At 42.3% G+C, this 23,713-nt stretch overlaps 1 protein-coding gene across 1 annotated transcript; it reads left to right on the forward strand.

The window, feature by feature from the left end:
* Positions 1-7,742: 7,742 nt before the first annotated feature.
* LOC126381429 (uncharacterized) lies at positions 7,743-19,983 on the forward strand. The gene is made up of 2 exons (XM_050030900.1): positions 7,743-9,417; positions 19,946-19,983. Exons 1-2 carry the CDS (start codon positions 7,743-7,745, stop codon positions 19,981-19,983), a joined length of 1,713 nt encoding a protein of 570 aa, XP_049886857.1.
* Positions 19,984-23,713: the final 3,730 nt, after the last annotated feature.

Consider the following 23,713-nt stretch of genomic DNA (forward strand, 5'->3'; position numbering starts at 1 on the left):
GTTCGTTTTTAGGTTTCCCAGGCTTTGGTATACCAATTACAATTGCTTCTTTCCACTGCTGTGGAAAGACGCAGTTGCTCAAGGCGACGTTGAATATTGCCGTTAGTAAGCAGATGAGGGGAGCACCGAAGTTTTTAAGGACACGATTCGTGATACCGTCTGAGCCAGGGGCTTTTCGGGTATGAAATCTTTTGATAATACCTAGGACCTCTTCCTCAGTTACCTGTGGAAGAGGAGGATCGGTGGGAGGTACAGAAGCCCTACGCTGAACTTCAGAGTTCACCGTCGAGAGGTGCCTACGATCGATAGGGAGAGTGCTGGGCGAGCATTGGGCTTCGAGACTGTCGGCAAGGCATTCGGCTTTTTCGTCATCGTCGAAAGCGGGGGGTTGGTTAGGCCTATTGAGAGGGGGAGTAGGAACAACCGTATCCTTTTGAAGAGACCTAGACAGCTGCCAGATGGCCTGGTGGTGGGGCTCAATGCCGCTCAAAAGATTATCCCACCGATTCTGTCGCATGTCATTAATACGTTTTCTTACAGTATGCTGCAAGAGACGCAAATGACGGCGACATTCCTCGGTGCGATTGGAATCATATGCGCGGGTGGCTGCGTTTTTCTCCGTTAGCAGATCACGGATGTCGGTAGGCAGTTTCCAGCGATGGTCTTCCATCTCCGGAACCTGTTTTGAACTTTCGTTCAAAACCGACCTCACGTGATCCGTGAGGGAGTTAATAGCTGTCGAGGCCTCCTCTAAGGAGGTTATTTCTACTGGGATACTATCTAAGTACACTGAACTGGAAGACTGGAGGCCTTCGGCCACCTTCTCCCAGTCCAGCACTGTCTTAGGGGGTGCTGGATTATCAGGGGCGTCTAAACGGGAGCCTAGTTTTAATATAACAGGTCGGTGGTCGGATTGTAACTCGTGTAGTACTTCTATAGAACATAAACGTAAGTTTATGTTCTTTAGAAGCGCCAAGTCGAGTATTTCTGGTCTGTGGTTCAAGTCAGGGGGATATCTAGTGGGCTGCAATGGTGTTATTATATCATAATAGAGGGGCTCGGCTAGAGTTTCTAATACCCTGCCTCTTGTGTTTGTTGTTAAGCAACTCCAAGAAAGATGTTTAGCGTTAAGATCGCCTGCAATTATGACTGAATTACTGAGATTAAAGAGGGCTTCGAGGTCACTTCTAAGTAACCTCTTAGAGTTATTAGGAGATAGATAAGCCGACACTAATGTGATCGGCTGATGTCCTGTCATGCCTACTCGACAGATCGAAGCCTCAATGTCAGTGAGGGCAGGTGGGTCTATGGGGATACAGTGAAGTGACTTTTTATAATAAATGAGAGTGCCCCCTTTGGGCGCGCAGATCCTGTCGTTTCGCACTAGATTATAATTTGCCATCTTGGGGTCGCGGTTAGAGGGTTTGAGGAAAGATTCCTGCACTAATAAAATATCTACCTGATGGTGTTTTACAAACTCGTGAATCTCTGCACGTTGACCTAAGATGCCATCAGCATTGAAAAAACCTATTGTAAGGGAACGCGGTTTGACTCTACTTTTATTTGTACAATCCATTATTAGGCTTTAAATTGGGACAGGGAGTCTAATAAACTGTCAAGTTGACTAAGGGCCGACTTAAAGAGAATACTAAATTCCCTAAACTGGTTGACAGGAAATGCAGAGGCCTGAGGGGCCATCGCAGGAACCGGACGAGGCGCGAGAGAGGCTGCAGGAATACCTAAATTGCTACTAGGTTGGGCGCGGGGCGGATTTGTGGGTCGGACGATTGACGGGGGACGAGTCCATGCGGATGGACGCTGCGGCGCGAGTTTGGTCTGCGTGAGTGGCAGAGCCGGGAAATCGCGAGTAGAGTGCGAGGAAGGGGCCATATGGGCTTTAGTGGGACCGGGTTGGGAAGCTGCAGCTCGGGCTGCCCTTCGTTGGGCTACCTTGTGGTGGGTGCGTGGAGCCTTGGTGCATCCGCGATAGTTCGCAGGATGACCTTGCTGACCACACAGCACACAACTAGGGGGTTCTACCTCGTTTTTGCCTCTAAGGCAATCCGAGGTAGCGTGATCCCCTAGGCACTTTACGCACCTAGGCTTGGCATGGCAATGCCTACTAGAATGCCCGTAAAGTTGGCATCTATGACACTGCGTTGGGGGGCCTCCCTTATGGGGAGTTTCGACTTTAAGGCCAGATAGACCGCAACAAGTCTTCAGGTTGAAGATCTTCTTGCCCTCATCCGTCCTTTCTAATATGACTGTGACCATGTCATACGGGACCTGGCCACGACCGCGATGCATACGGTGCACCTCAAGCACCGGAAAACCGTTGTTAACAAGGTCCTCCTTAACAAGAGTGGTTTCCCACTCCTTAGGGATTCCCTTTATGATGATACGGAGGATACGTTCCTCCGGGAGGGCGTAGGTATGGAATTGTATCCCTCTACCTTTCAGAATTGTAGTGAGCTTTCTATGCTCAGAAGATGACGGGACTTGAATTTTGATCCCATCTTGGGTCGTGCGGGCGCTGGTGATTACGATGTTCTCCTCTTTCGCCCGAAGGGAGACTTCGTTCCACCTATTTTTGTCCCTCATATACAAGGGCGGAGGGGTGGGACCTTTTTGTACTTGAGTGCCGCTGATGGCACTCTTACCATTGGGAGCCTTAGAAGGGCTGGAAGGGGCCTTACGGGCCTCGGGGATGGAAGAGGGAATCGACGTTCCCGAGGACGTCTTCTGGACCTTAGCAGGCTCAGATTCGCGGTGACGGCGGGCTCGTTTTCCCTTACGGCCCTCCACGAGCGTGAATATGTCCTCCGAAGAGGACGACTCCACACACTCCGACGACGAATCGGACTCGGCAACGTCCATAAGAACATCGCACGATTCCTCATCGTCACCGGTGAGGAGGGTAGCAGGGAAAGGGGAAGAAGCGCGCGATTGGGACAATGCAAGAGACGCGGTGGGGTGGGCAGACGCAGTAGGCCGGTCAGTGCCGGGAAGCGACGCGAGAGACGCGGCGGGGCCGGGGGTCGCGGGGAGACAGGGTGACGACGCGCGGTCGGCACGAGCACTATCAATGCGGGGCGCGGAAGGCAAGGTTAACGCCGCAACTTGCGGTACTAATCGGCATATCTCAGCGTAAAGCGCGCTGCTTTTATCCGCTAGGATATGCGTCAAAATGATTTTACCGATTTCGGCCCACAGCTCGGAGCTGTCGGCCATTTTTAAGGGACGGCCAATCTGCTATATAATAATTACTACCGCTTCGCAAAAGCGTTCCTCAGAGAATAAGCGGCGCAAGAAACTCTGAGGCGATCGCTGGCTAACTTTCGCAACTCGAGTGGGATTGCTCGAGGGTGTGTAAGAGTGAGTTTTGCCTCTTTGCTTGGGGTTAACAAAGAAGATGTGTGCTTATGGTGTGCCCTAAGCTGGTATCCCTTTGCCGATCTTATTGTGCAAGAGGGTTCCTATGCTCTAAGTGCGGAGGGTTTTTACACCCCGAAACACGAAGAGAAAAATATAAGGGGTAGAGATTGGTCACTCTACCCCGGGTGACAGCTAGGGTCGACTAGGGTAGACCCCAAGGCCGGTGGTTCTAGCCCCGTCCGGGTAATGTGCCTGCCTCAAAGTGAGGCAAGCGGACGCCCCAGGGCCACGTCCCACTCAGCTTAGTTAACACCGCAAGGTATCCACTGAGGACCACGAAACTGTGGTTTTAAAATTAAAATCGATGCAACTGTAAAATAACAGTCGTTATTTTATCCTTGAAACTTAGATAAGCCAGCAAGTTCTGAGAAGAACTATTGTTGACTCAATGAATGGCGGCAGGGTCACGCCAGCAGGTAGCCGGCAGACAATGGCGGCCCGGGGCTGCGGGGCGCAGCGCGGGGAGCTGCGGGGCGCAGCTCGGGACCTCTGAACAAACGACCGTTCGGGACGGCCGCTCGACGCAGAGTGAGTGACAGGCTTGGGAAGGGACACCATCGGTTCGCCATGATCATTTTGTATTTGGACGTGTTGGTTACGATATTTAAAGTAACTGTCGAACCATTGAATGGCAGAAGCACCAAAACCATAATAATGTAGCTTTGCCAGTAATAGAGAAACATCTATGCAGTCAAACGCCCTAGAAAAGTCCAGCAGCGCCAATACTGTACCCTGCCCGTCATCTTGTGCGGCTAGAATGTCGTCCACCACATTCAGCAAAGCAGTGGTTGTACTATAAGATTTCCTGAAACCCGACTGTAGCTCTGGAAGCAAAGCATTTGCTTCTAAAAACAGTCTCATCTGCTTCGCCACGATCTTCTCTAAGATCTTTGATATGCAAGGCAATATGCTAATAGGGCGCAGATCTTTTAGGGAGGAGGGACTGGAGTTCTTTAGCAGTGGTTTGACGATTGCACTCTGCCACAGTTTGGGAAACGTGCATGTATCGATCGATCTATTCACAATAGATGTTAGTACTGACGAGATTTCGGGTAGTGACATTATTATCATGTCTAAGGAAATACCGTCGACGCCAACGGCGCTCGAACGAAGCGACTGTAACTCCCTCAGTACGTCCCCCTCAGAGACCTTTCTCAGTGTAAAGGTGGAAGAGATCTTGCGTTGTTCCTTAAAAAAAATAAGATTTGAAACCGGCACCGATCCCCCATTAGGTACGTCTAGAAAGTGATTATTTATTGCTTCAGGATCCTTAAAAGTACATGTAGGAAAATCAGGTTTGCATTTAATCCTAACGTTTTTTTTTATATGTGTCCAGAGTGTACGAGGGTCATTATAGTTGGTATTAACGTAATGATCATAATACGCTTGCTTTTCGCTCGCTAATGCCTTCTCCACAGTATACTTGAGATCCTTATAGTACGCCTTATGGGAGCCACAGCCACTTATACGCGCCCTGGCATGTGCTTCATCTCGTCTTTTCATCATCATTTTTACATTGTACGTAATCCAAGGGTACTGGTGATGACGCATGCTGAAAGTTTTGGATGGAGCGTGCAAATCGAATAGTGCAACAATAGCTGAATTAAACATTGATACCATAATATGTATTTACGTCGGTGACTGCTTCGACATTGCCCCAATCTATTGAGGCAAGATGATCTCTAAATGTGTCGACATGTATGTCTTTAAGTGCCCGTCGTGTGCCTTTAACAGGAGAGGGTTTAAAATTTGGTATATTTAGTAGGCATGCGATAAAGGCATGTCTACCAAGATCCGGAATGTAGTCCACTGTTACTGTACACCCCTTTATATCGGTGCATACTAGATCTATAGTCTTTTGGCTGTGAGAAGTGAAATTCGTGTAGTCGGTGACCAGTTGCATGAGTTTAAACGTCAGTCACTGACAGGGTTGTTCTCCCAGAAGGAGTGTCGGGGGGTAAAAACGGTGTATGGGGGATGTGATCAAAATTTTCCGGTGAGTATAGGAAAACTTCCTGATCTTGGAAAACTGCTCCGCATCAGGGAGACACCCTACAGTCTGGCGCAACTATTATACCTGGATCAAATTTTTTTTTCGCAAAACCTATTTAAATCTTGGTCAAATTGTATTGTCGGTGAAAAAAAATCAAAATGGCGGAAAAACAAGATGGCCGCCATACAAAATTTTGTTTTTACAAAAAATGTCTCGGGGGTAAAAACTGTGTATAGGGTTGTAATCTGGACCTCCCGTCGAGTATGGGAAAATTTCCAGATTTTAAAAAACTGCTCCGCATCAGAGATACATCCTACGGCCTGGCGAAATTATCGCACACGGAACAATTCTTTCTTCGCACAACGTATTTAAACCTATAAATTAATTATTTTTTTTTTATTTTTTTTTTTAAATATTTTTTTTTTTTTTTCTACCCTCGGGTAGGGTACAAAGCCTACGCTGTACAAGTTTCGATTTTAACAGCACCAAAGTGTTTAAAAACAGTTTACAGTAGACCCAGTGCGTTGACAATAGTGAGCTGCGTGTGCACGATAGTTATTTTCCATAACAACACAGCTGTTTTGTTGGTCACAACAAATATGTGTGGGCCTTGAGCGGCGGTTTTGCCATCAGTTTTGCGTTGCCTGACGAAGTTTCCAGTGTTTGCAGATTGCGGAGGAGACTTCCTCTGGAGTTGTGTGGTGAATGTGTGTGTGATAACGACAATATCATTGTTATCAATGAACCAATTTACACATTATCTATTGTCGAGTGGCGCCATCTCTGTTGTCACGTACGAACTTACACGTGTTACAAGACCAGCTACCACATTCAACGGACCGGCTCGCGGACACTGCGCGTGAGCAAACACCGTGTCATCGACGTTCTGGTCGATCACTGGTAGATGTCGCTGGGTTGCGCAGAGGAAGGGTTTTAACGGAGACAAGAGCCAATATTTTTATGGACTTTTAAGTTTGCTAGATTAAGTGCTATTTTATAATATAATTTATTTGCGTGTAATATCGTATGAATTTATTTAGTTTTGACTGGTAGGTACCTTTACATACCTACCTACCTAGGGACAATTGTTTTATTTTATAAGATTCTATTTATTGTTTTATTAATTATTATTATTTATTTGTGTCATTTTATTGAGAATTTATTGTATTGATTTATTGTATTGATGAGGAAAACTAATTTGAATTATTTCATCTACGTAATTAATTTGTTATAAATGATGTTTGTAATTGTATACCTATAATTTTACTTAACTGGGTCGAATTCATTTGTTTAATAATTATTTTTTATCTTCATGATGAGCTCCCCTTCCCACACGTTGACTTGCCCTCATTGCCCTGTTTCATCGCGCATGTTTACGTCTCACGGCCTCAAAATTCATATCGGGCGTAAACATAAGGAGGTGGCTGGGCAGCGCGCTCGGCCTGCGCCCTCGCAGGTGGTTCTTGCCAGTAGACGGCCACAGAGCCCGCCATCGCCGAACATCTCCCTTGAGAGCCTCGGTACTCTTAAAAGAGCTGTAAGAGTGCTTCGTCACATACCTAAGGGAGCAAGAAATTTAGCTGCGGAAAAACTATGCAACGTTATTTGTAAGTGCATTGAGACCAACGAAACGTCGGATTGGTTTGCCTTACTCACGTTTGCATATTCGGCATTAAAAGCGCCTGATATACGGGGTCCGGGAAATCTCACTACTAAAGTTAAGTCCAGTATAGTTTCGCCTGAGTGTTTGTCGAGTACACTGGAATACATTTGTGGTGGGGGGCCCTCACCGCGTTCGCCCTCGATTTTGAAGACCATTGAGTCTAAAGTATTTGAGGGCGACGTGAGAGGGGCCGCTCGTTTGTTATTGTCGGATGATTCGGTGGCTCCTCTGGGCCCTGAAACGCTTGCTTCCTTACGGTCAAAGTACCCTGCTCCGTCCCGCCCCTTGACTTTCCCACTGGCGCCAGATCGGGCCACTCAAGCCTTAACGGTTAAATTGGAGGATGTAGTCCAGGCGTTAAACACTTTTAATAGTGGGTCAGCCGCTGGGTTAGATGGGATTCGACCAGCTCACTTAAAGGAGTTGACTTCGAGTTCCGCCGGGGACAATGGGCGACGCTTACTGGAGGCCTTGGTTAAGCTTTGTAATTTTTTGCTCAGCGGGCAACTAAATCCCGAAGTATGTCCATACATTTACGGAGCATCTTTGTGTGCGTTAACCAAAAAAGAGGGGGGTGTAAGGCCGATTGCGGTGGGGAGCACCTTTCGCCGTTTGGTGGCCAAGCTTGGGTGCCGGGCGGTCAAGGAGCAAATGGCCGAGTATCTTCAGCCGCAACAACTGGGGTTCGGCACACAGAGGGGATGTGAGGCTGCGATCCATGCCACGCGGACATTTGCAGCGGAGCCGGGGAACGCGGACTGTATTATCATCAAATTGGATGTGAAAAATGCGTTTAATACAGTGGAGAGGGATGTTTTGCTGGCCGAGGTGGAGGAGAAAATCCCTTCTTTATATCCTTTTCTGTACCAGGTGTATCATCTTCCTTCAAATCTTTTCTTCGATAAGTCCTTGATCCTTTCTCAGGTGGGTGCGCAGCAGGGAGATCCACTTGGGCCGCTTACCTTCAGCCTCGTGATCCAGAAGGTAGTAACGTCCATGATGTCACCCCTTAATGTGTGGTACTTGGATGATGGAACATTGGGGGGTAAGCCTGAGGTCGTAAAGCAAGACCTGGATATTCTACTGCCCCGTTTTAGGGAGTTGGGGCTGGAGGTGAATACGTCTAAGTGTGAGTTTTTCGGTTGCGGGCCCGCCTCCTTTTCTTCGTTGCCTTCTTTCCGTGACTTGCTTCCTGGTCTCAAACAAGTTTCGCGTAGCACTTTTTCCTTACTGGGGTCACCAATCTTTCCTGAGGCCATACCGGAGGCAATTGAGATCAGGAGGCGGCTTCTTCTCCTCGCCCAGGAACGTCTTAGGGGCATCTCTGCTCATGTCGCTTTGCTTCTGTTGAGAGTGTGTTTTGCGGTACCAAAAATAACGTACCTTTTAAGAACCACCCCGACGTGGCTGTGCCCCGATGAAGTTGGTTTGTTTGACGGCACGTTAAGGGACACATTGGAAATTATATTGAATGTGTCCCTTTCCGATGACCAGTGGTGCCAGGCATCGTTACCCATACGGTATGGGGGCCTTGGTGTGAGGCGTGCGGGGGACGTGGGCTTGCCAGCCTTTCTCGCGTCGGCGCATGGGGTTGACAACCTTGTTTCTGAAATTTTAAATTCCCATGGAGACAAGGTTACGATACCTTTTGTTAGCGATGCTTTCGCGACGTGGACGGCTCGCGTTCAGACTGCGTCCATGCCGGATTCTCCGCGGGTGCAGCGCGCGTGGGATGATGTGGGGGCTAAGGCCGCACTTGCACGACTCGAGAATGCGGCTGTAGGTGCAGAGCTGGCTAGGCTCAAGGCGGTATCGAGGGCTGAATCGGGAGCGTGGCTGCAGGCGTTACCTTCTCCTCACGTGGGAACACTGCTTGACGATGACTCTATGCGTGTGGCGGTAGCTCTCCGCCTGGGCTGCGATGTTTGCGAACCTCATAAATGCATCTGCGGCTCCATGGTGGAGGCGAGTGGTCGCCACGCGTTAAGTTGCTGTCGGTGTTCAGGTAGATTCCCGCGCCACCACGCTCTCAATGACATCGTCCGGAGGGCCTTAATATCCGCCAACATCCCATGTGTGTTGGAGCCGCCGGGGCTCAGTCGGTCTGATGGAAAGAGGCCAGACGGCCTGACTATGGTGCCTTGGCAGAGAGGGAAATGCCTACTTTGGGATGCCACGTGCGTCAGCACTTTTGCCGCCTCGCACCTCAGCCGAACGGCACAGACAGCCGGCGCCGCGGCGGAATTTGCCGCGAGTAGAAAGCGGGAGAAATATTCGGCCCTGGAGGGCAACTACCTCTTTGTGCCACTTGCGTTCGAGACGACAGGTTGTTGGGGGTCGGAGGCTATGGCCTTCGTTAGGGAGGTGGGGCGAAGGATAAGTGACAGGGGGTCGGATGCTCGTGCGGGTTGTTTCCTGGCGCAAAGGTTGTCCATCGCCATACAACGTGGTAACGCGGCAAGCGTGATGGGGACCTTTGCGCCCGGATCCACCCGCGGGGGCTTATTTGACTAAATAGATTGTTATTGTCTATTTTATATGTGTATTTTTGTTTTGATTTAATAAAAATAAAAAATAAACATTCTCATTATTTATTTAACTAAAAAGATTAAATTTAAACCTTAGTCAAATTTTATCGCCGGTGAAAAAAAATCAAAATGGCGGAAAATCAAGATGGCTGCCATACAAATTTTTAGTTTTTCCTGAAAATGCCTCGGGGGAAAAAATTATGTATAGAAATGTGATCGAAACGTCATGTCGAGTATGAAAATACGTCTGGGTTTTCGATAGCTGCTCCGCATCAGGGAGACATCATACGGCCTGGCGAAACTATCGCCCCTGAAACTTTTTTGTTTTCACGTAACCTATTTAAATCTTGGTCAAATTTTATCGCCGGTGAAAAAAAATCAAAATGGCCGAAAAACAAGATGGCCGCCATACAAAATTTTGTTTTTACAAAAAATGTCTCGGGGGTAAAAACTGTGTATAGGGTTGTAATCTGGACCTCCCGTCGAGTATGGGAAACTTTCCAGATTTTGGAAAACTGCTCCGCATCAGAGATACATCCTACGGCCTGGCGAAACTATCGCACATGGAACAATTCTTTCTTCGCACAACGTATTTAAACCTTGGTCAAAATTTTATCGCCGGTGAAAAAAAATCAAAATGGCGGAAAATCAAGATGGCTGCCATACAAATTTTTAATTTTTCCTGAAAATGCCTCGGGGGGAAAAATTATGTATAGAAATGTGATCGAAACGTCATGTCGAGTATGAAAATACGTCTGGGTTTTCGATAGCTGCTCCGCATCAGGGAGACATCATACGGCCTGGCGAAACTATCGCCCCTGGAACTTTTTTGTTTTCACGTTACCTATTTAAATCTTGGTCAAATTTTATCGCCGGTGAAAAAAAAACAAAATGGCCGAAAAACAAGATGGCCGCCATACAAAATTTTGTTTTTCCAGAAAATGTCTCAGAGGTAAAAAGTATGCATAGGGGTGTGATCGGAACGTCATCTTGGAAAACTGCTCCGCATCAGGGAGTCACCCTACGGGCTGGCAAAACTGTAGCACGTAGAACTTTTTTGATTTCACGAGACCTATTTAAGTCTTGGTCAAATTCTATCGCGGTAAAAAAATGGCGGAAAAACAAGATGGCCGCCATACAAATTTTTCGTTTTTGCTGAAAATGCCTCGGGGGTAAAAATGATGTACAGGGGTGTGATCGGATCGTCATTTTGAGTATTTCAATACTGCCCGATCTTGAAAAACTGCTTCGCATCAGAGAGACACCCTACGGCTTGGCAAAACTATAAAACTTGGAGCAATAATTTTTTCACGAAACCTATTTAAATCTTGGTCAAATTTTATCGCCGGATAAAAAAAAAACAAAATGGCCGAAAAACAAGATGGCCGCCATATAAATTTTTGTTTTTCCAGAAAATGTCTCGGGTGTAAAAATGATGTATAGGGGTGTGATTGGAACGTCATCTTGGAAAACTGCTCCGCATCAAGGAGACACCCAACAGTCTGGCGCAACTATTATACCTGGATCAATTTTTTTTTCGCAATACCTATTTAAATCTTGGTCGAATTGTATTGTCGGTGAAAAAAAATCAAAATGGCGGAAAAACAAGATGGCCGCCATACAAAATTTAGTTTTTCCAGAAAATGTCTCGGAGGTAAAAATGATGTATGAGAGTTGTGATCGAAACGTCAAGCTGAGTATGGAAAATTTGTTTGATCTTGAAAAGCTGCTCCGCATCAGGGAGACACCCTACAGCCTGGCGAAACTATCGCACCTGGAACTTTTTTGTTTTCACGAAGCCTATTAAAGTTTTGGTCAAATTTTATCGCCAGTGAAAAAAAAAACAAAATGGCCGAAAAACAAGATGGCCGCCATACAAATTTTTGTTTTTCCAGAAAATGTCTCAGAGGTAAAAATGATGTATTGGGGTGTGATCGTAACGTCATCTTGGAAAACTGCTCCGCATCAGGGATACACCCTTCGGCCTGGCAAAACTATCGCACCTGGAACGATTCTTTTTTCACGAAACCTATTTAAATCTTGGTCATATTCTATTGTCGGTGAAAAAAAAAAAACAAAATGGCGGAAAAACAAGATGGCCGCCATACAAAATTAGCAATAAGCAATTTTAATCTTTCTACCAGTTCGTTAGGATTATCCCAATAAACAAAATCTGTATTTTGATTCACTATCTTTAACATGGGAAGACCTCGTCCTTGTGCAAGATTTTCGGTACTTGAAAAATCTCTTTCCTTTGAATGTCTGAACAGCGGTTTTATAATACGTAAATATTTCAAACCCTTATTGCTCTTTATCTGTTTCTTTGGGTCATAGTCTCTGCGATGTGCGTTGGTTTCAAGCAACGCAACCTTATACGATTGTTTATCCCGTTCTGTAACTAATGACAGATTAGGTGTCTTTTTTGTTAACAATTCCATAAGACCTTGTGTATTTTCGAAATTAAGATTACCAATATGTAAACCATCTTCTTCATCTGATACTCGTGTGTTACCCATCATAAGCTTTCCACGATCATATCTTAATCCAAAAGGAACATCTCGTATAACATCAGATGATAACGACCACGATGATGCATTTTTAAGCGGACTTGAGTCGAACTCGAATGTTTTGTTTGATTCATTAGTAGAATAATAATGATCGTTTAAGTCGTTGACTGGAGTACTTGCAAGTGTAGACTTGGGGGTTACATCATTTGAATCATTTTCACTCAAAGAATCATAACTATCGCTTTCAATTGATTCGTCTTTTTCCATTTTAAAATTATTTTCAAAATCTTTCTCATGATCTTGAGGGCTCACAGGCTTAGCTGCGATTTTCTTTAATGGTTTGGATATTGGTTCGAAAATAGTTTCTAAAATTTGTTCGTTATTATTTTTTATATTCCTCATCATCTTGACTTTTTTCTTCACTGCAGAGGCAGATTTTATGATTCGTTGTTTAATTTCTTTTTCCATTTTGGGATCGACTTTGGTGCTGTTCAGTTTACAAATGAAAGCTAAGATCCAATGATGTATTTAATATACCAGTTCAATCGAGAACAATAAATGTATCAAATTTCATCCTATAACACCCATTATTTTTTTCACAATCTTTATTAATCACAACATAACTGTATTGTTTTTTCCATACTTTAGAACACATTTTACGAAATTGTATCCAGGACATATCAGACCCAACATGTTCGTCATATATGTGTCTTAAATTTATATCATCTTGTTTAAATAGTACAATCAGATTTGCATTGTCTCTAATAAGTTGCTTTGGGACTTTGGTATATGTTTGATTTAAGTAAAAGCAATCAATATTTTTGTATCTCCCCATAGAAAAGTAATCTCGAATGTTGTTTTGATTTTCACAGGCTACGTCGTCAAAAATTATTATGGAATTAGGCTTGGCGTGATGAGGACTCAAAATTTCTTCACTTTCAGTATAGTTTTCAAATGTTATGTTTGGTACCAATTTTAATACCTTTTCTAAGAAGATATATTTTGGTTGGTAAAGAGATTTTGAATAAATATATAAGTTATCAAAACGTAAACCGTCTTCATGTAATAAAAGTCCTATTACTAAATTTGTCTTTCCACAGTTTGACGGACCACAAACTATGCATCGAATTGAATGTGGTAATAATTTACCGTGACGGTGTACTTTAGAACCATTCGTAACAGGACAAACGTTATTTAGGTTCAAGGGTTGTTTTTGTTTCATAAATTTCATCACTCGTGTGTATCTCCGGAGCCGTCTGTCATGTACTAAAATCTTAAGTAAAATGAATTCTACGGGAGCTGTTGACCTAAGTATATAATGTTAAAATGATTCACAGTACGAAACAACACAATAAGCAAAGGTGAGTTTATTTTCAATTGTGTTTATATCTAAACAGCAGCAATTGCTAGACCGTCAAATCAGAATGTTCAATTAAAATAATTGATGGTCGCCCGATTTCGAATTAGAAATTCCATATCCGAATGAACTACCTCGCCTAATGGTTTGAATACAGTAGAGAGATTAGTGCAATAAAACTCCAGGTCACTTTCAATTTACTTTAACCGTTTATTTACTCAGAGGTCTTGCAGAGGTTTTACACACAACCGTTCGATTCACTGGTTCACAAACGAATGAATTCCTACTAGCCGGTGAGTGTCCACTCGCCCCACTCTCCCCACTACGTTTTCCTACGTGAGTGGCGGAAGTGTGGCAGCACGATGTCTACTATCGAATCAATAATCGTTCCGATATAAATTATTTTAATTTAAAAACTATTAAAAGGTTTTTAGAAATCAAAACGTCATTAAATATTATTATTCTGAACTAAAATTCATAAAAATATGTTTAAAAATCATGACATTCGGCCATCAGACATCGTGCCGACTCCTGGCGCACGGCTTACATAAAATTATTCTATATACTGTTAATTTATTATTATATTATAAGTATATTTACAGTAAATTAAGCTTTACACCTATTGACACATCGACTCTAATTAATGCAACAATTAATCATAAGTCCAAATGAAAACTTAGCGCGCTGTTGATTATACTCGTACCTCAAATCATGACATTCGCTAGGTTATACAATGCGCTATACATAGAAATGAAGTATTTTTAAATATTTACAAAAACAGATTCAAATAAATGAAAATAGAATAGGGTAATTAATTACAATCTAATAAAATATTTATGTACATACACTTATTACCCATACTAAATGTAAGAATCTAATGTAGAGCATTTCAAATTTATGTTTACAGAATAATGTACAATTAAACACACGTTACGCTAAGAATAATAGTATTACATTATTTTTTTTTTTTAAGGTATTTATTTATAATAAGGCCCTGTGTACATGTTTCCGTTAATCACTATTATTACTATGCTCAGTAGAGCTATTATTATCGGAATCATGCACCTCCAGCGCCTTTATATGTATCCACGGTCTCATCCTGTCCGCCGCTATCACAGTCTTATAGGCCTTACCCTTCCTATTAAAACCTGGGACGTCGGCTATCCTATATCTATCGTTTCCTAGAACCTCTACAATTTTATAGGGCCCTATAAACTTTGACAGAAGCTTTGTACTCTTCCCATCATTGGCAAAATTGTTTCGCGAAATCTTTATTAGGTCTCCAACCTCATATTTAGTGGCAGGGATTCTATTTTTGTCATGTCTGAGTTTCATTTTTTCTTGCTCTTTCTGTACATTAGAACTAATGTCTTGTCTCAGTTCTTGTAAGTTAGAAGTTATGGACGGACCTTCCATATCGAGTTTATTTACCAAATCGTCTCTCATTTTGAGCCCGAACAAAGCTTCGGTCGCGGTTTTTTTTGTCGAGGCATTGACAGTGTTATTAATGCCCCATTGAATTTTTCCCAGACACTTGTCCCAATCACGCTCGTGGCCAAAAGAATTTTGTGCCGCTAATGAGTTAAGTATAGTCTGATTGAACCTTTCGGCTTGACCATTGGCTCTGGGACATGCGACCGCGTTCAACACATGTTTAATACCATGTCCCTCACAAAAGGTCGTAAAGGCTGTCGACGTAAAAGAAGTACCGCGGTCAGATATTATCCTAGCCGGAATACCGAAATCATAAAATATTTTCTCAAGAATTTTAGTAGTGGTTTTTGATTTAAGGTCTTTCACTGGCCTCACGAATACGTATTTCGTGAAAGCATCGACTACGGTCAAAATGTGGGTATTGCCATCTTTGCTGCGAACAAACGGCCCAAGATGATCCATGTGGACCGTGTGGAAGGGTATATTTACCTTTTCGATCGGGTACAAATGTCCAGACTTTTGTTTTGCCGCAGTATCTTTATTGTACGCACACTCTAAACAAGCCGCTACGTATTTTTTTACAAATTTCCTTAATTTTGGGAACCAATACGTGCTTTGTATCCTTTCTAGAGTTTTAGAATAACCGTGGTGCCCTATCTCGTCATGATTAGCCCGACATACCTGCCACCTTGCACTCCGTGGTACAACAAGTCGTAACTGGTCGTCTATTTTCCTATAAACAACATGGTTCTTTACAGTGTAATTTTTGCGAATATCCTTGCATTCTAAGTCATCTTCCGGTTTTAAAATTTGTAAAATACGCGAAATATCAGGATCAGCTTTTTGCAAACTAAGAAGCCAATTATCTTGCTCTATGGTATATATATTTACGCACAAATGATCACCTGAGTTCGCGGGTAGCGTGGTATTTCGGCTAAGAGCGTCTACATGTAGCATTTGTACCCCTGGCCGATATTATATACTAAAATCAAATTCGCTAATTTGTAGCCACCACCTCGCTATCCGCGGAATCAGATCCCTTTTTGTCAACGTTGTCCTAAGTGCAGCACAATCGGTAAGAATCTTGAAAGGTATGCCCAAAAGGTAAACCCGAAACTTCCTTAAAGAACACACGACGGCCAGTGTCTCTAGCTCGTAGGAGTGCAGATGTCTCTCCTCTGGTGTAGTCTGGCGACTAAAATAAGCCACTGGCTTTAAAACACGCGACTCTCTCTGCCATTGCATCAATATGCCTCCTACGCCCAGAGAACTGGCATCGGTATGTAATTCGGTCTCTAATTTAGGATCGTAAAGGGCCAAAACCGGGCGGCTGACCAGGCTTTCCTTCAAAAGAGAAAACGCTTGGCTCTCGATATCAGACCACTGCCATTTTGCCTCTTTCTTTAATAGAGAAGTTAACGGTCGAGCGATTTCCCCGTAACCCTTTATAAATTTCCGAAAATAACCGGTTAACCCGAGAAATTGCCGAACTTCGTGGACATTGCAAGGTGTGGGAAATTTCTTAACTGCCGTTACTTTAGCCTCCCCGGGTTGTATGCCTTGCGAAGAAATATCGTACCCCAGGTAGCTCACTGTAGCATCAAAAAAACGGCACTTTGAAAGTTTCAAAGTCAACCCGTATTCTCTACAAAGGTGAAGGACATCCTCTAACCGCCGAAACATTTCATCGACGTCCTTTGATGGTATCAGCACGTCGTCTAAATAGGCTAATGCATACTCAAATCGCCTGTTTCCGAGGATTTTGTTGATCATCCTCTGGAATACGGCTGGTGCGTTAGCGAGTCCGAAGGGCATCCTTAAAAACTCGTAATGCCCATCAGGCGTGACAAATGCTGTAAGATGACGGCTATTAGTGGCCATTGGGATTTGATAATAGCCAGATGCGAGGTCGAGGGTGGTGAAGAAAGTATTACCGCTAAGATTAGATATTTGATCCTCAATTAGAGGAAGAGGAAACCGGTCCTTTATTGTCTTATTATTCAAAGCCCTAAAATCGACGCATAGTCTTTGATCGCCGGTTTTCTTTTTAACCATTAAAATGGGACTAGCGTAATCCGATTTCGACTCTTGGATGATATTGTTTTGCAACAATTCATCAACTGTTTCTCTGACCTTTTCACGTTCAGAATGAGATAAGCGATAGGGTCGATACACAATTGGTTTGTTATCTAAAAGATCGATTTTCATTTCTACGTCAACTGCACAACCAATTTCTCCCAAGTTGGTAGCAAAGCAGTCCCTGTACTTCTGAAGCAATAAATAAAGTGCGTCTGCGTGACTACTGTCAAGTCCTGATCCGATTGTGATATCGGTCTTGTCGAGAGGTTCTAATGTAGAGACGTCTTCTACAATCCTATTAACCCGGTAAATATCACGTTCAACAAAGGGGATCGATCTAGCTATCAAGGTATCCTTTTCGAAAGTTAAAGTATTGTCAGATAAATTGGATATAACCACCTCACCTTTACCATTCGCGATATGATAAGCGCCCTGAAACAAACGGTACTCCTTCCCCGGTTCTACTGCATTATAACCCTCAATAAAAATGTCTCCGGTAAAATCGAAATCAACGTGTACAGGGACAATGCCAGTTTTGGAGATGTCTGTGGTATCGGTAACGTAGAGTTTTAGTGTGTCCTTTTGGGTATCAAAAGGATTTTGATTAGGACTTTGGTAGAATGTCAATCTGTTACTATCCTTTAAGACTGTAACAAATGATTGCTCTGTGAAGTTTTGCCCAATAATCAAGGACGTCTGCATGTGTGCATCGTCAACCACTAATACTTCAATAGTTGATTCGACGTCATCAACCTTCACTGAAACGTACGTCCTATACAAAGGTACGACAGAAGACTGACCAAACCCTCTTACAATTGGAATATTGTCATAGTTTTGGACCAGATTTAACTGTTCCGCATCCGTTTTACGCATTAGAGTGCATTCGCTCCCGAAATCTACATATGCTTTGAGAAGGTGGTCATTAACTGCAATAGTTTTAAAGAATTTACTATTACCATCATTAACTGTGTCAATTTTCAGAGTTTTCTTCTCAGAACTCTCCTCGGTATTATTTGAATTTAAATTTGCAGATGTAAAAGGTTCCAACTTGCAATTTTCATTGTTATGTCCTACTCGGTTACAACGTTTGCATTTTAGTATTGGTTTAGTGCATTTGAAATAGGGATGACCTCTAGAGCGACAATTGTAACAAACTACGGAACTTGAGTTAGAGCTGTTGGCACTCGTATTAGAGCTGCCAGCGTTGTGAGATTTTTGAAATGTGCGCTCACGCGGTTTATTATTTATAACTTGTTGTGGCTTTTGGGAAGAAAGATAATTAAGCAAATCTTCGGGTTCCGTACTATTAAGGGCCTGTGCCCCGTTTCTAATGGATCGGTCACTAATGCCATATATGACGCAGTCAACAGCCTTTTTACCCGTAATTTCGCACCTACTCAACAAACCCAACTTGTCATAAAAATATTCACGCAGGCTCTCATCACTACGTGAAGTACGGCTTAACATTTCTTCTAAAAGACGTCCGTAATTTTCCTCAGTAGGAAACGCTTTGCGTAATTTCACTTGCCACTCATCCCATGTATATTTGACCGTCTGCAAGGACTCGAACCATTTCTTTGCCAAACCAGTTAACTTTTGTAAAGAGAAGTGAATCGTTTGTTTATCGTCCCATCCGTATATTGAGGCGCATTCATTTACTTTTCGCAACCAGCAATCAATAGTTTGAGTCCTATTGGACGGGTCAAATTCCGGGATAACATTGTTGAAATTGTTATTACTGCCAAAAGAATTCTTACTTGACTCTCCCTTCCAGTTCGACAATAGTTTCAATAGTACCTTAGTGGATAGCCTGCTTGAAACCTTGCGCGCCTTTCGCGGCACAGGCTCATCACTGGATGAAGACGTGGAAGACGAACTCCTCCGCTTACTTCGTCTTTTTGCTTTCTTTTGACGCCGTCGCTTTGGAGGCGTACCTGGTGGCGTTCCCATCTCATCATCAGACGACATCGTCAAATATTCTGAAACATTTTAACATTATCTTCGACATAGTCTGTTCATCAAGTCATAGCAAAATTGCATATGTAGCAAAAGCTCGTAATCCTTAACATAGTGGGTAATCTATTATTATTATTATATATTTGCAGGAATAATAAATATCCAGTAAGCATACATAGCTCACTGTTAACCGGTAGCTTTGTAATCACTCATAACCAGCGCGAAGCATACCCGTTAGCGAAATCTGAGACATCCACACGCTAAACCGATGAACATACGTAGTTCACCCCCTAACATGAATCAATGAACATACATAGTTCATCTCCTAACATAAACCGGCGAACATACATAGTTCACCCCCTAACATGATCCGATGAACATACTTGGTTCACCCCTTAACATACATCCGATGGACATACATAGTCCACCCCCTTGATAAAACCTGATGAACATAGGTAGGTTGACTCATAACTTGTTTTTAATTAAAATGTTCTTTAATATTTGTAAATCACAATTATGTTATAATAAATAGAAGCATTAAAATCAATCATTACATTACATTAAAAAGAAAACAACCTGTATGCTTCAAAGATAAGCACTATGATAAATGAAGAACACAATAGATAAGTAGCATGGCTTAAATAATATATACTTAATAATAAAATAAAATCTATGAATATAATGTGAGGTATCATACTTAGATAATGTGTGATTATAATATACTTTGTATATCATGGAGCGCTATCGGAGAGTAGCCCCGACCACGTGCTCCACGTAAGCAGTAAAACCAAGGAAACAAAGTACTATCAGAGAGTAGCTCTAACCAAGCACTTTGTTTACCTAACACGCACTAAAAGTTCACAAGATGAACGCTATCGGAGTGTAGCCCCGATCAAACGTTTAAACCAATAAACCTCATGCGCGGGTATTGTAAAATTTAGCAACAAAGCACTATTGGGGTGTAGCCCCAATCAAGCACTCTGTATTGCGCAGAAGCACACTACAAGGACAAGAACGCTATCAGGGTGTAGCCCTGACCAAGCGCCTATCGAAGCAGTCATGCATGTGCACAAATTCAATAATTGCATTCATTGAAAATGTTTCTAGCTATATCGAGATTATTTGTCCGCCGACAATATAAATAGTTGTTACGTAATAATACATAACAAATAATAATAATTAATAATCATAATAATTATAGATACATAAATAACTCTAGTGGGCGTTAGAGCAAAAATCCAACAGACAATATCTCGATTAATGGATTAATAATATAATATATTTAAACATACCTTTTTGTTTGGTCTATCCCACTTCTGAAGTGCAATAAAACTCCAGGTCACTTTCAATTTACTTTAACCGTTTATTTACTCAGAGGTCTTGCAGAGGTTTTACACACAACCGTTCGATTCACTGGTTCACAAACGAATGAATTCCTACTAGCCGGTGAGTGTCCACTCGCCCCACTCTCCCCACTACGTTTTCCTACGTGAGTGGCGGAAGTGTGGCAGCACGATGTCTACTATCGAATCAATAATCGTTCCGATATAAATTATTTTAATTTAAAAACTATTAAAAGGTTTTTAGAAATCAAAACGTCATTAAATATTATTATTCTGAACTAAAATTCATAAAAATATGTTTAAAAATCATGACATTAGTGTCAAAGTAGCTTGGAACCAGGTTAGTTGATTTTCAATTGCAATCGGTCTCCACAATTTCGAATCAGTTATTGGGCATTCTAAATCATCTTTTTTCGAAATAAAGCGAAACAGCTCGCTCGTCGGGCGAGCGAGCTGTGAGTGAAATTGAGAAAAAAAAATGATTTAGAATGCCCAATAACTACCTACTCATTTACGCGACCCGGTCGCGTCATATTGTGCGACCGGTCGCACCATATGATGCGTCCCATCAATGATTGTTGCATTATGAAGTGCACACGTTTTGATACGATTAAAATTCGTAATCAGGTTGTCGTTCGTTGCGAGCCGACAACAACGTTGGGATCATTAATGGGTAGCATGTGCCAAGAGCGACATGTATATAATTATGTATGCACAAACAATCTTTTGTTTTTTTTCTTTATAGGTTATTTCCCTAATAAACTAGGGACATCCACGAGACGGTAAGTAGATGTGTATATTTCATTATAATGTAAGTGTAGGTATTAGGTGTGCGTCTAGATATGTCTATAGGTAAGGTAATCGTGACTCATAAATGAAACGAGTGATTTGGACGAGCTAATGAGAAAGACTGTTTTAATTATGTTTATTATTCTAATACATTTTGCTTGACCTAGATAAAGTTCACTGGCTCCCACATAGTTCCCCTCCTTTTTTTTTTGAATAGAGACACGCACTCACAGGAACCTTAAGCGTTTTGAGGTCCCGCTGGATGGTGGTGGCCGCAACGCATTGTCACGGGTGGAGCTTGAGCTTGCTGCTGCACTGATGCGATGGTCGGCCTATTTTCCATGTGTCGGAATACCCTTTTGTAGAAATTTTGTCTGCATTGTTTGTAGCAGAAGAAAATCAGTGCTACGACTACTATGAAGAAAACTCCTCCTGTAGCGTACTCCATTGTAGACACGCTAGTTCCTCCTGAACCAGCAGCGTTTTGTGCTACGACGATCTCTTCTTTTGATCCCCAGCTACCCATGTTTGGAAGATAACTATGTTGTCGGCAATGAATACTGTCCCGATTACAATGCGACAGCTGCGTGCGGCGATTGTGATTATTATGAGTACTTAATGTTGTAGTTATTTTTTTATTTTTCGCTCTGATTTTCGCTGATCCTACTGCATTGCAAATCGTACGACCGGGTGAATGACTCTGCCTGATCGCGTTGTCGTCATAGGTGTCTTGTTACATGCTGACTTTTCTGTGTCTTTATAACTATTTCCTTGACTTTTGTCGTCTTTTATGAGCTCTAACGGTTCATTCACCTCGTCTTCACTTAAAATGTGAGCTGGTTTTAATCTGTCCACTGTTACTACAGACGTTTTGTTCGGCAATTGAATTTTGTAGAATTTTACATGCTTCTCTAATATCTTGTAAGGGCCTTCATAAGGGGGTGTTAATGGCTTCTTCACGGCGTCGGTTCTCACGTATACATATTTACATGTCTTCATGTCCGGATGGATGAATGGTTTGTGGCTGGTATATTGATGTTTATTGTTGAAAGGACTTAGTTTAGCCATTGATTGTTCCACTATTTGTGTATATGTTTCCGTAGGTGTATCTTGCGTTTTATGCTCGATAAACACTCCTGGCAAGCGAATATTTGTCCCGTATAGCATTTGCGCTGGGCTAATGTTTTCTTTTAACTTGAGTGCTGCGCGTAAACCTAATAAGACAATTGGTAATTCCTGTGACCAGTTAGTCGTATTTCCACGGGCGATTAGTGCAGTTTTCATTGATCTGTGCCATCTTTCGACTATACCATTCGACTGAGGATGGTAGCTGGTAGTCCTTGTTTTTTTGGATACCTAGTAACTTAGTCAAGCTGATAAATAAATCTGATTCAAACTGTCGTCCTTGATCTGATGGTGTCTGGACACCCGAATCTCGCTATCCATGTATTGAAGAAAACTTCTGCTACTGTTTTTGCTGTTATTTCTGCTACTGGCACAGCCTCCGGCCATCTCGTCGTTCTGTCGATCATTGTCACTATGTATCTATTCCCTCTGGATTCCGGTAATGGGCCAACTATGTCGATGTGCACGTGACTTAATCGTGATGTAATTGGAAACGTACCTATTGGAGCGATGTTATGTCTGTTTGTTTTGCTTTTTTGACATGAGTTACATGTCCTTGCCCATGTACCGATGTCTGTGTTCATTCTTGGCCAAAAATAGTGTTCGGAGATCATTTTTTTTGATAATCTCACGCCGCCCAAGTAGCAATCAAGAATTGTGATTAAGTCATATATGTCTAAACTTTAGCTAAAGTGAGATTTATCCAAATCAAATAGGACTTATTAGGACTTCATAAATTCATTTCCTTCTTTAATACTATACGTATAGTTTTCAAGAAATCCTACTTTAGATAATTTAGAATACACAAAACCAAGTTAAGTATTCACAAAACTATTTAGTCTTATCTCAGCCTACCGTTAAGTCTACAAGTATTCTTTTACTTTACTCAGATTATTTGAAGGCTCACTTAACACTAAATTGATTTAGTGAAGTATCAGTTTAGTCTTGTAAAGTAAAAATTGATTGCCTAGATATACTTAAGGCAATTTTTATTATTTGTTGCTCCTATACAAAACTGTTTTATTCGTTTTTGACTACAATAAGTAAAACATAAGAAAAGTCTATTCAATGGACGATAAAATCGAAATAGAAGCAAGCAGAAAGATGGATGACGTCCAAATAATAAAAGGATCTGGTGGTTTTCGAAGGCAGAATATTAAATACAGAAAATTAACCTGTGATAATGCACATCCCACTGTTTTTGTTAGCGATGCGATATCTTCTTCATTGCCATCATTTTTTTTTATATCGATTGGTATAACACAATTTTTTTGGCAAAAAAATCGTAAGTTCCTGTTTTTCAAATCCGATCCAGCGTGTGGCGGCCCAGGTAGCTACGTCTCGCACAAATCTTCTCAAAAATGACTAAGCTAATCTAACCTAGTCTAAGCGCACGGCAACACTACACCATGAAAAATCGAGTTTTATATTAAAACATGCTAAGTTCAAATATAAAATTAGGTACCTATTAGTCTAATAACAAATAAATCCAATCAAAAACATA

Source organism: Pectinophora gossypiella, unplaced genomic scaffold, assembly GCF_024362695.1.
Source record: "Pectinophora gossypiella unplaced genomic scaffold, ilPecGoss1.1 Pgos_51, whole genome shotgun sequence".
Lineage (NCBI taxonomy): Eukaryota > Metazoa > Arthropoda > Insecta > Lepidoptera > Gelechiidae > Pectinophora > Pectinophora gossypiella.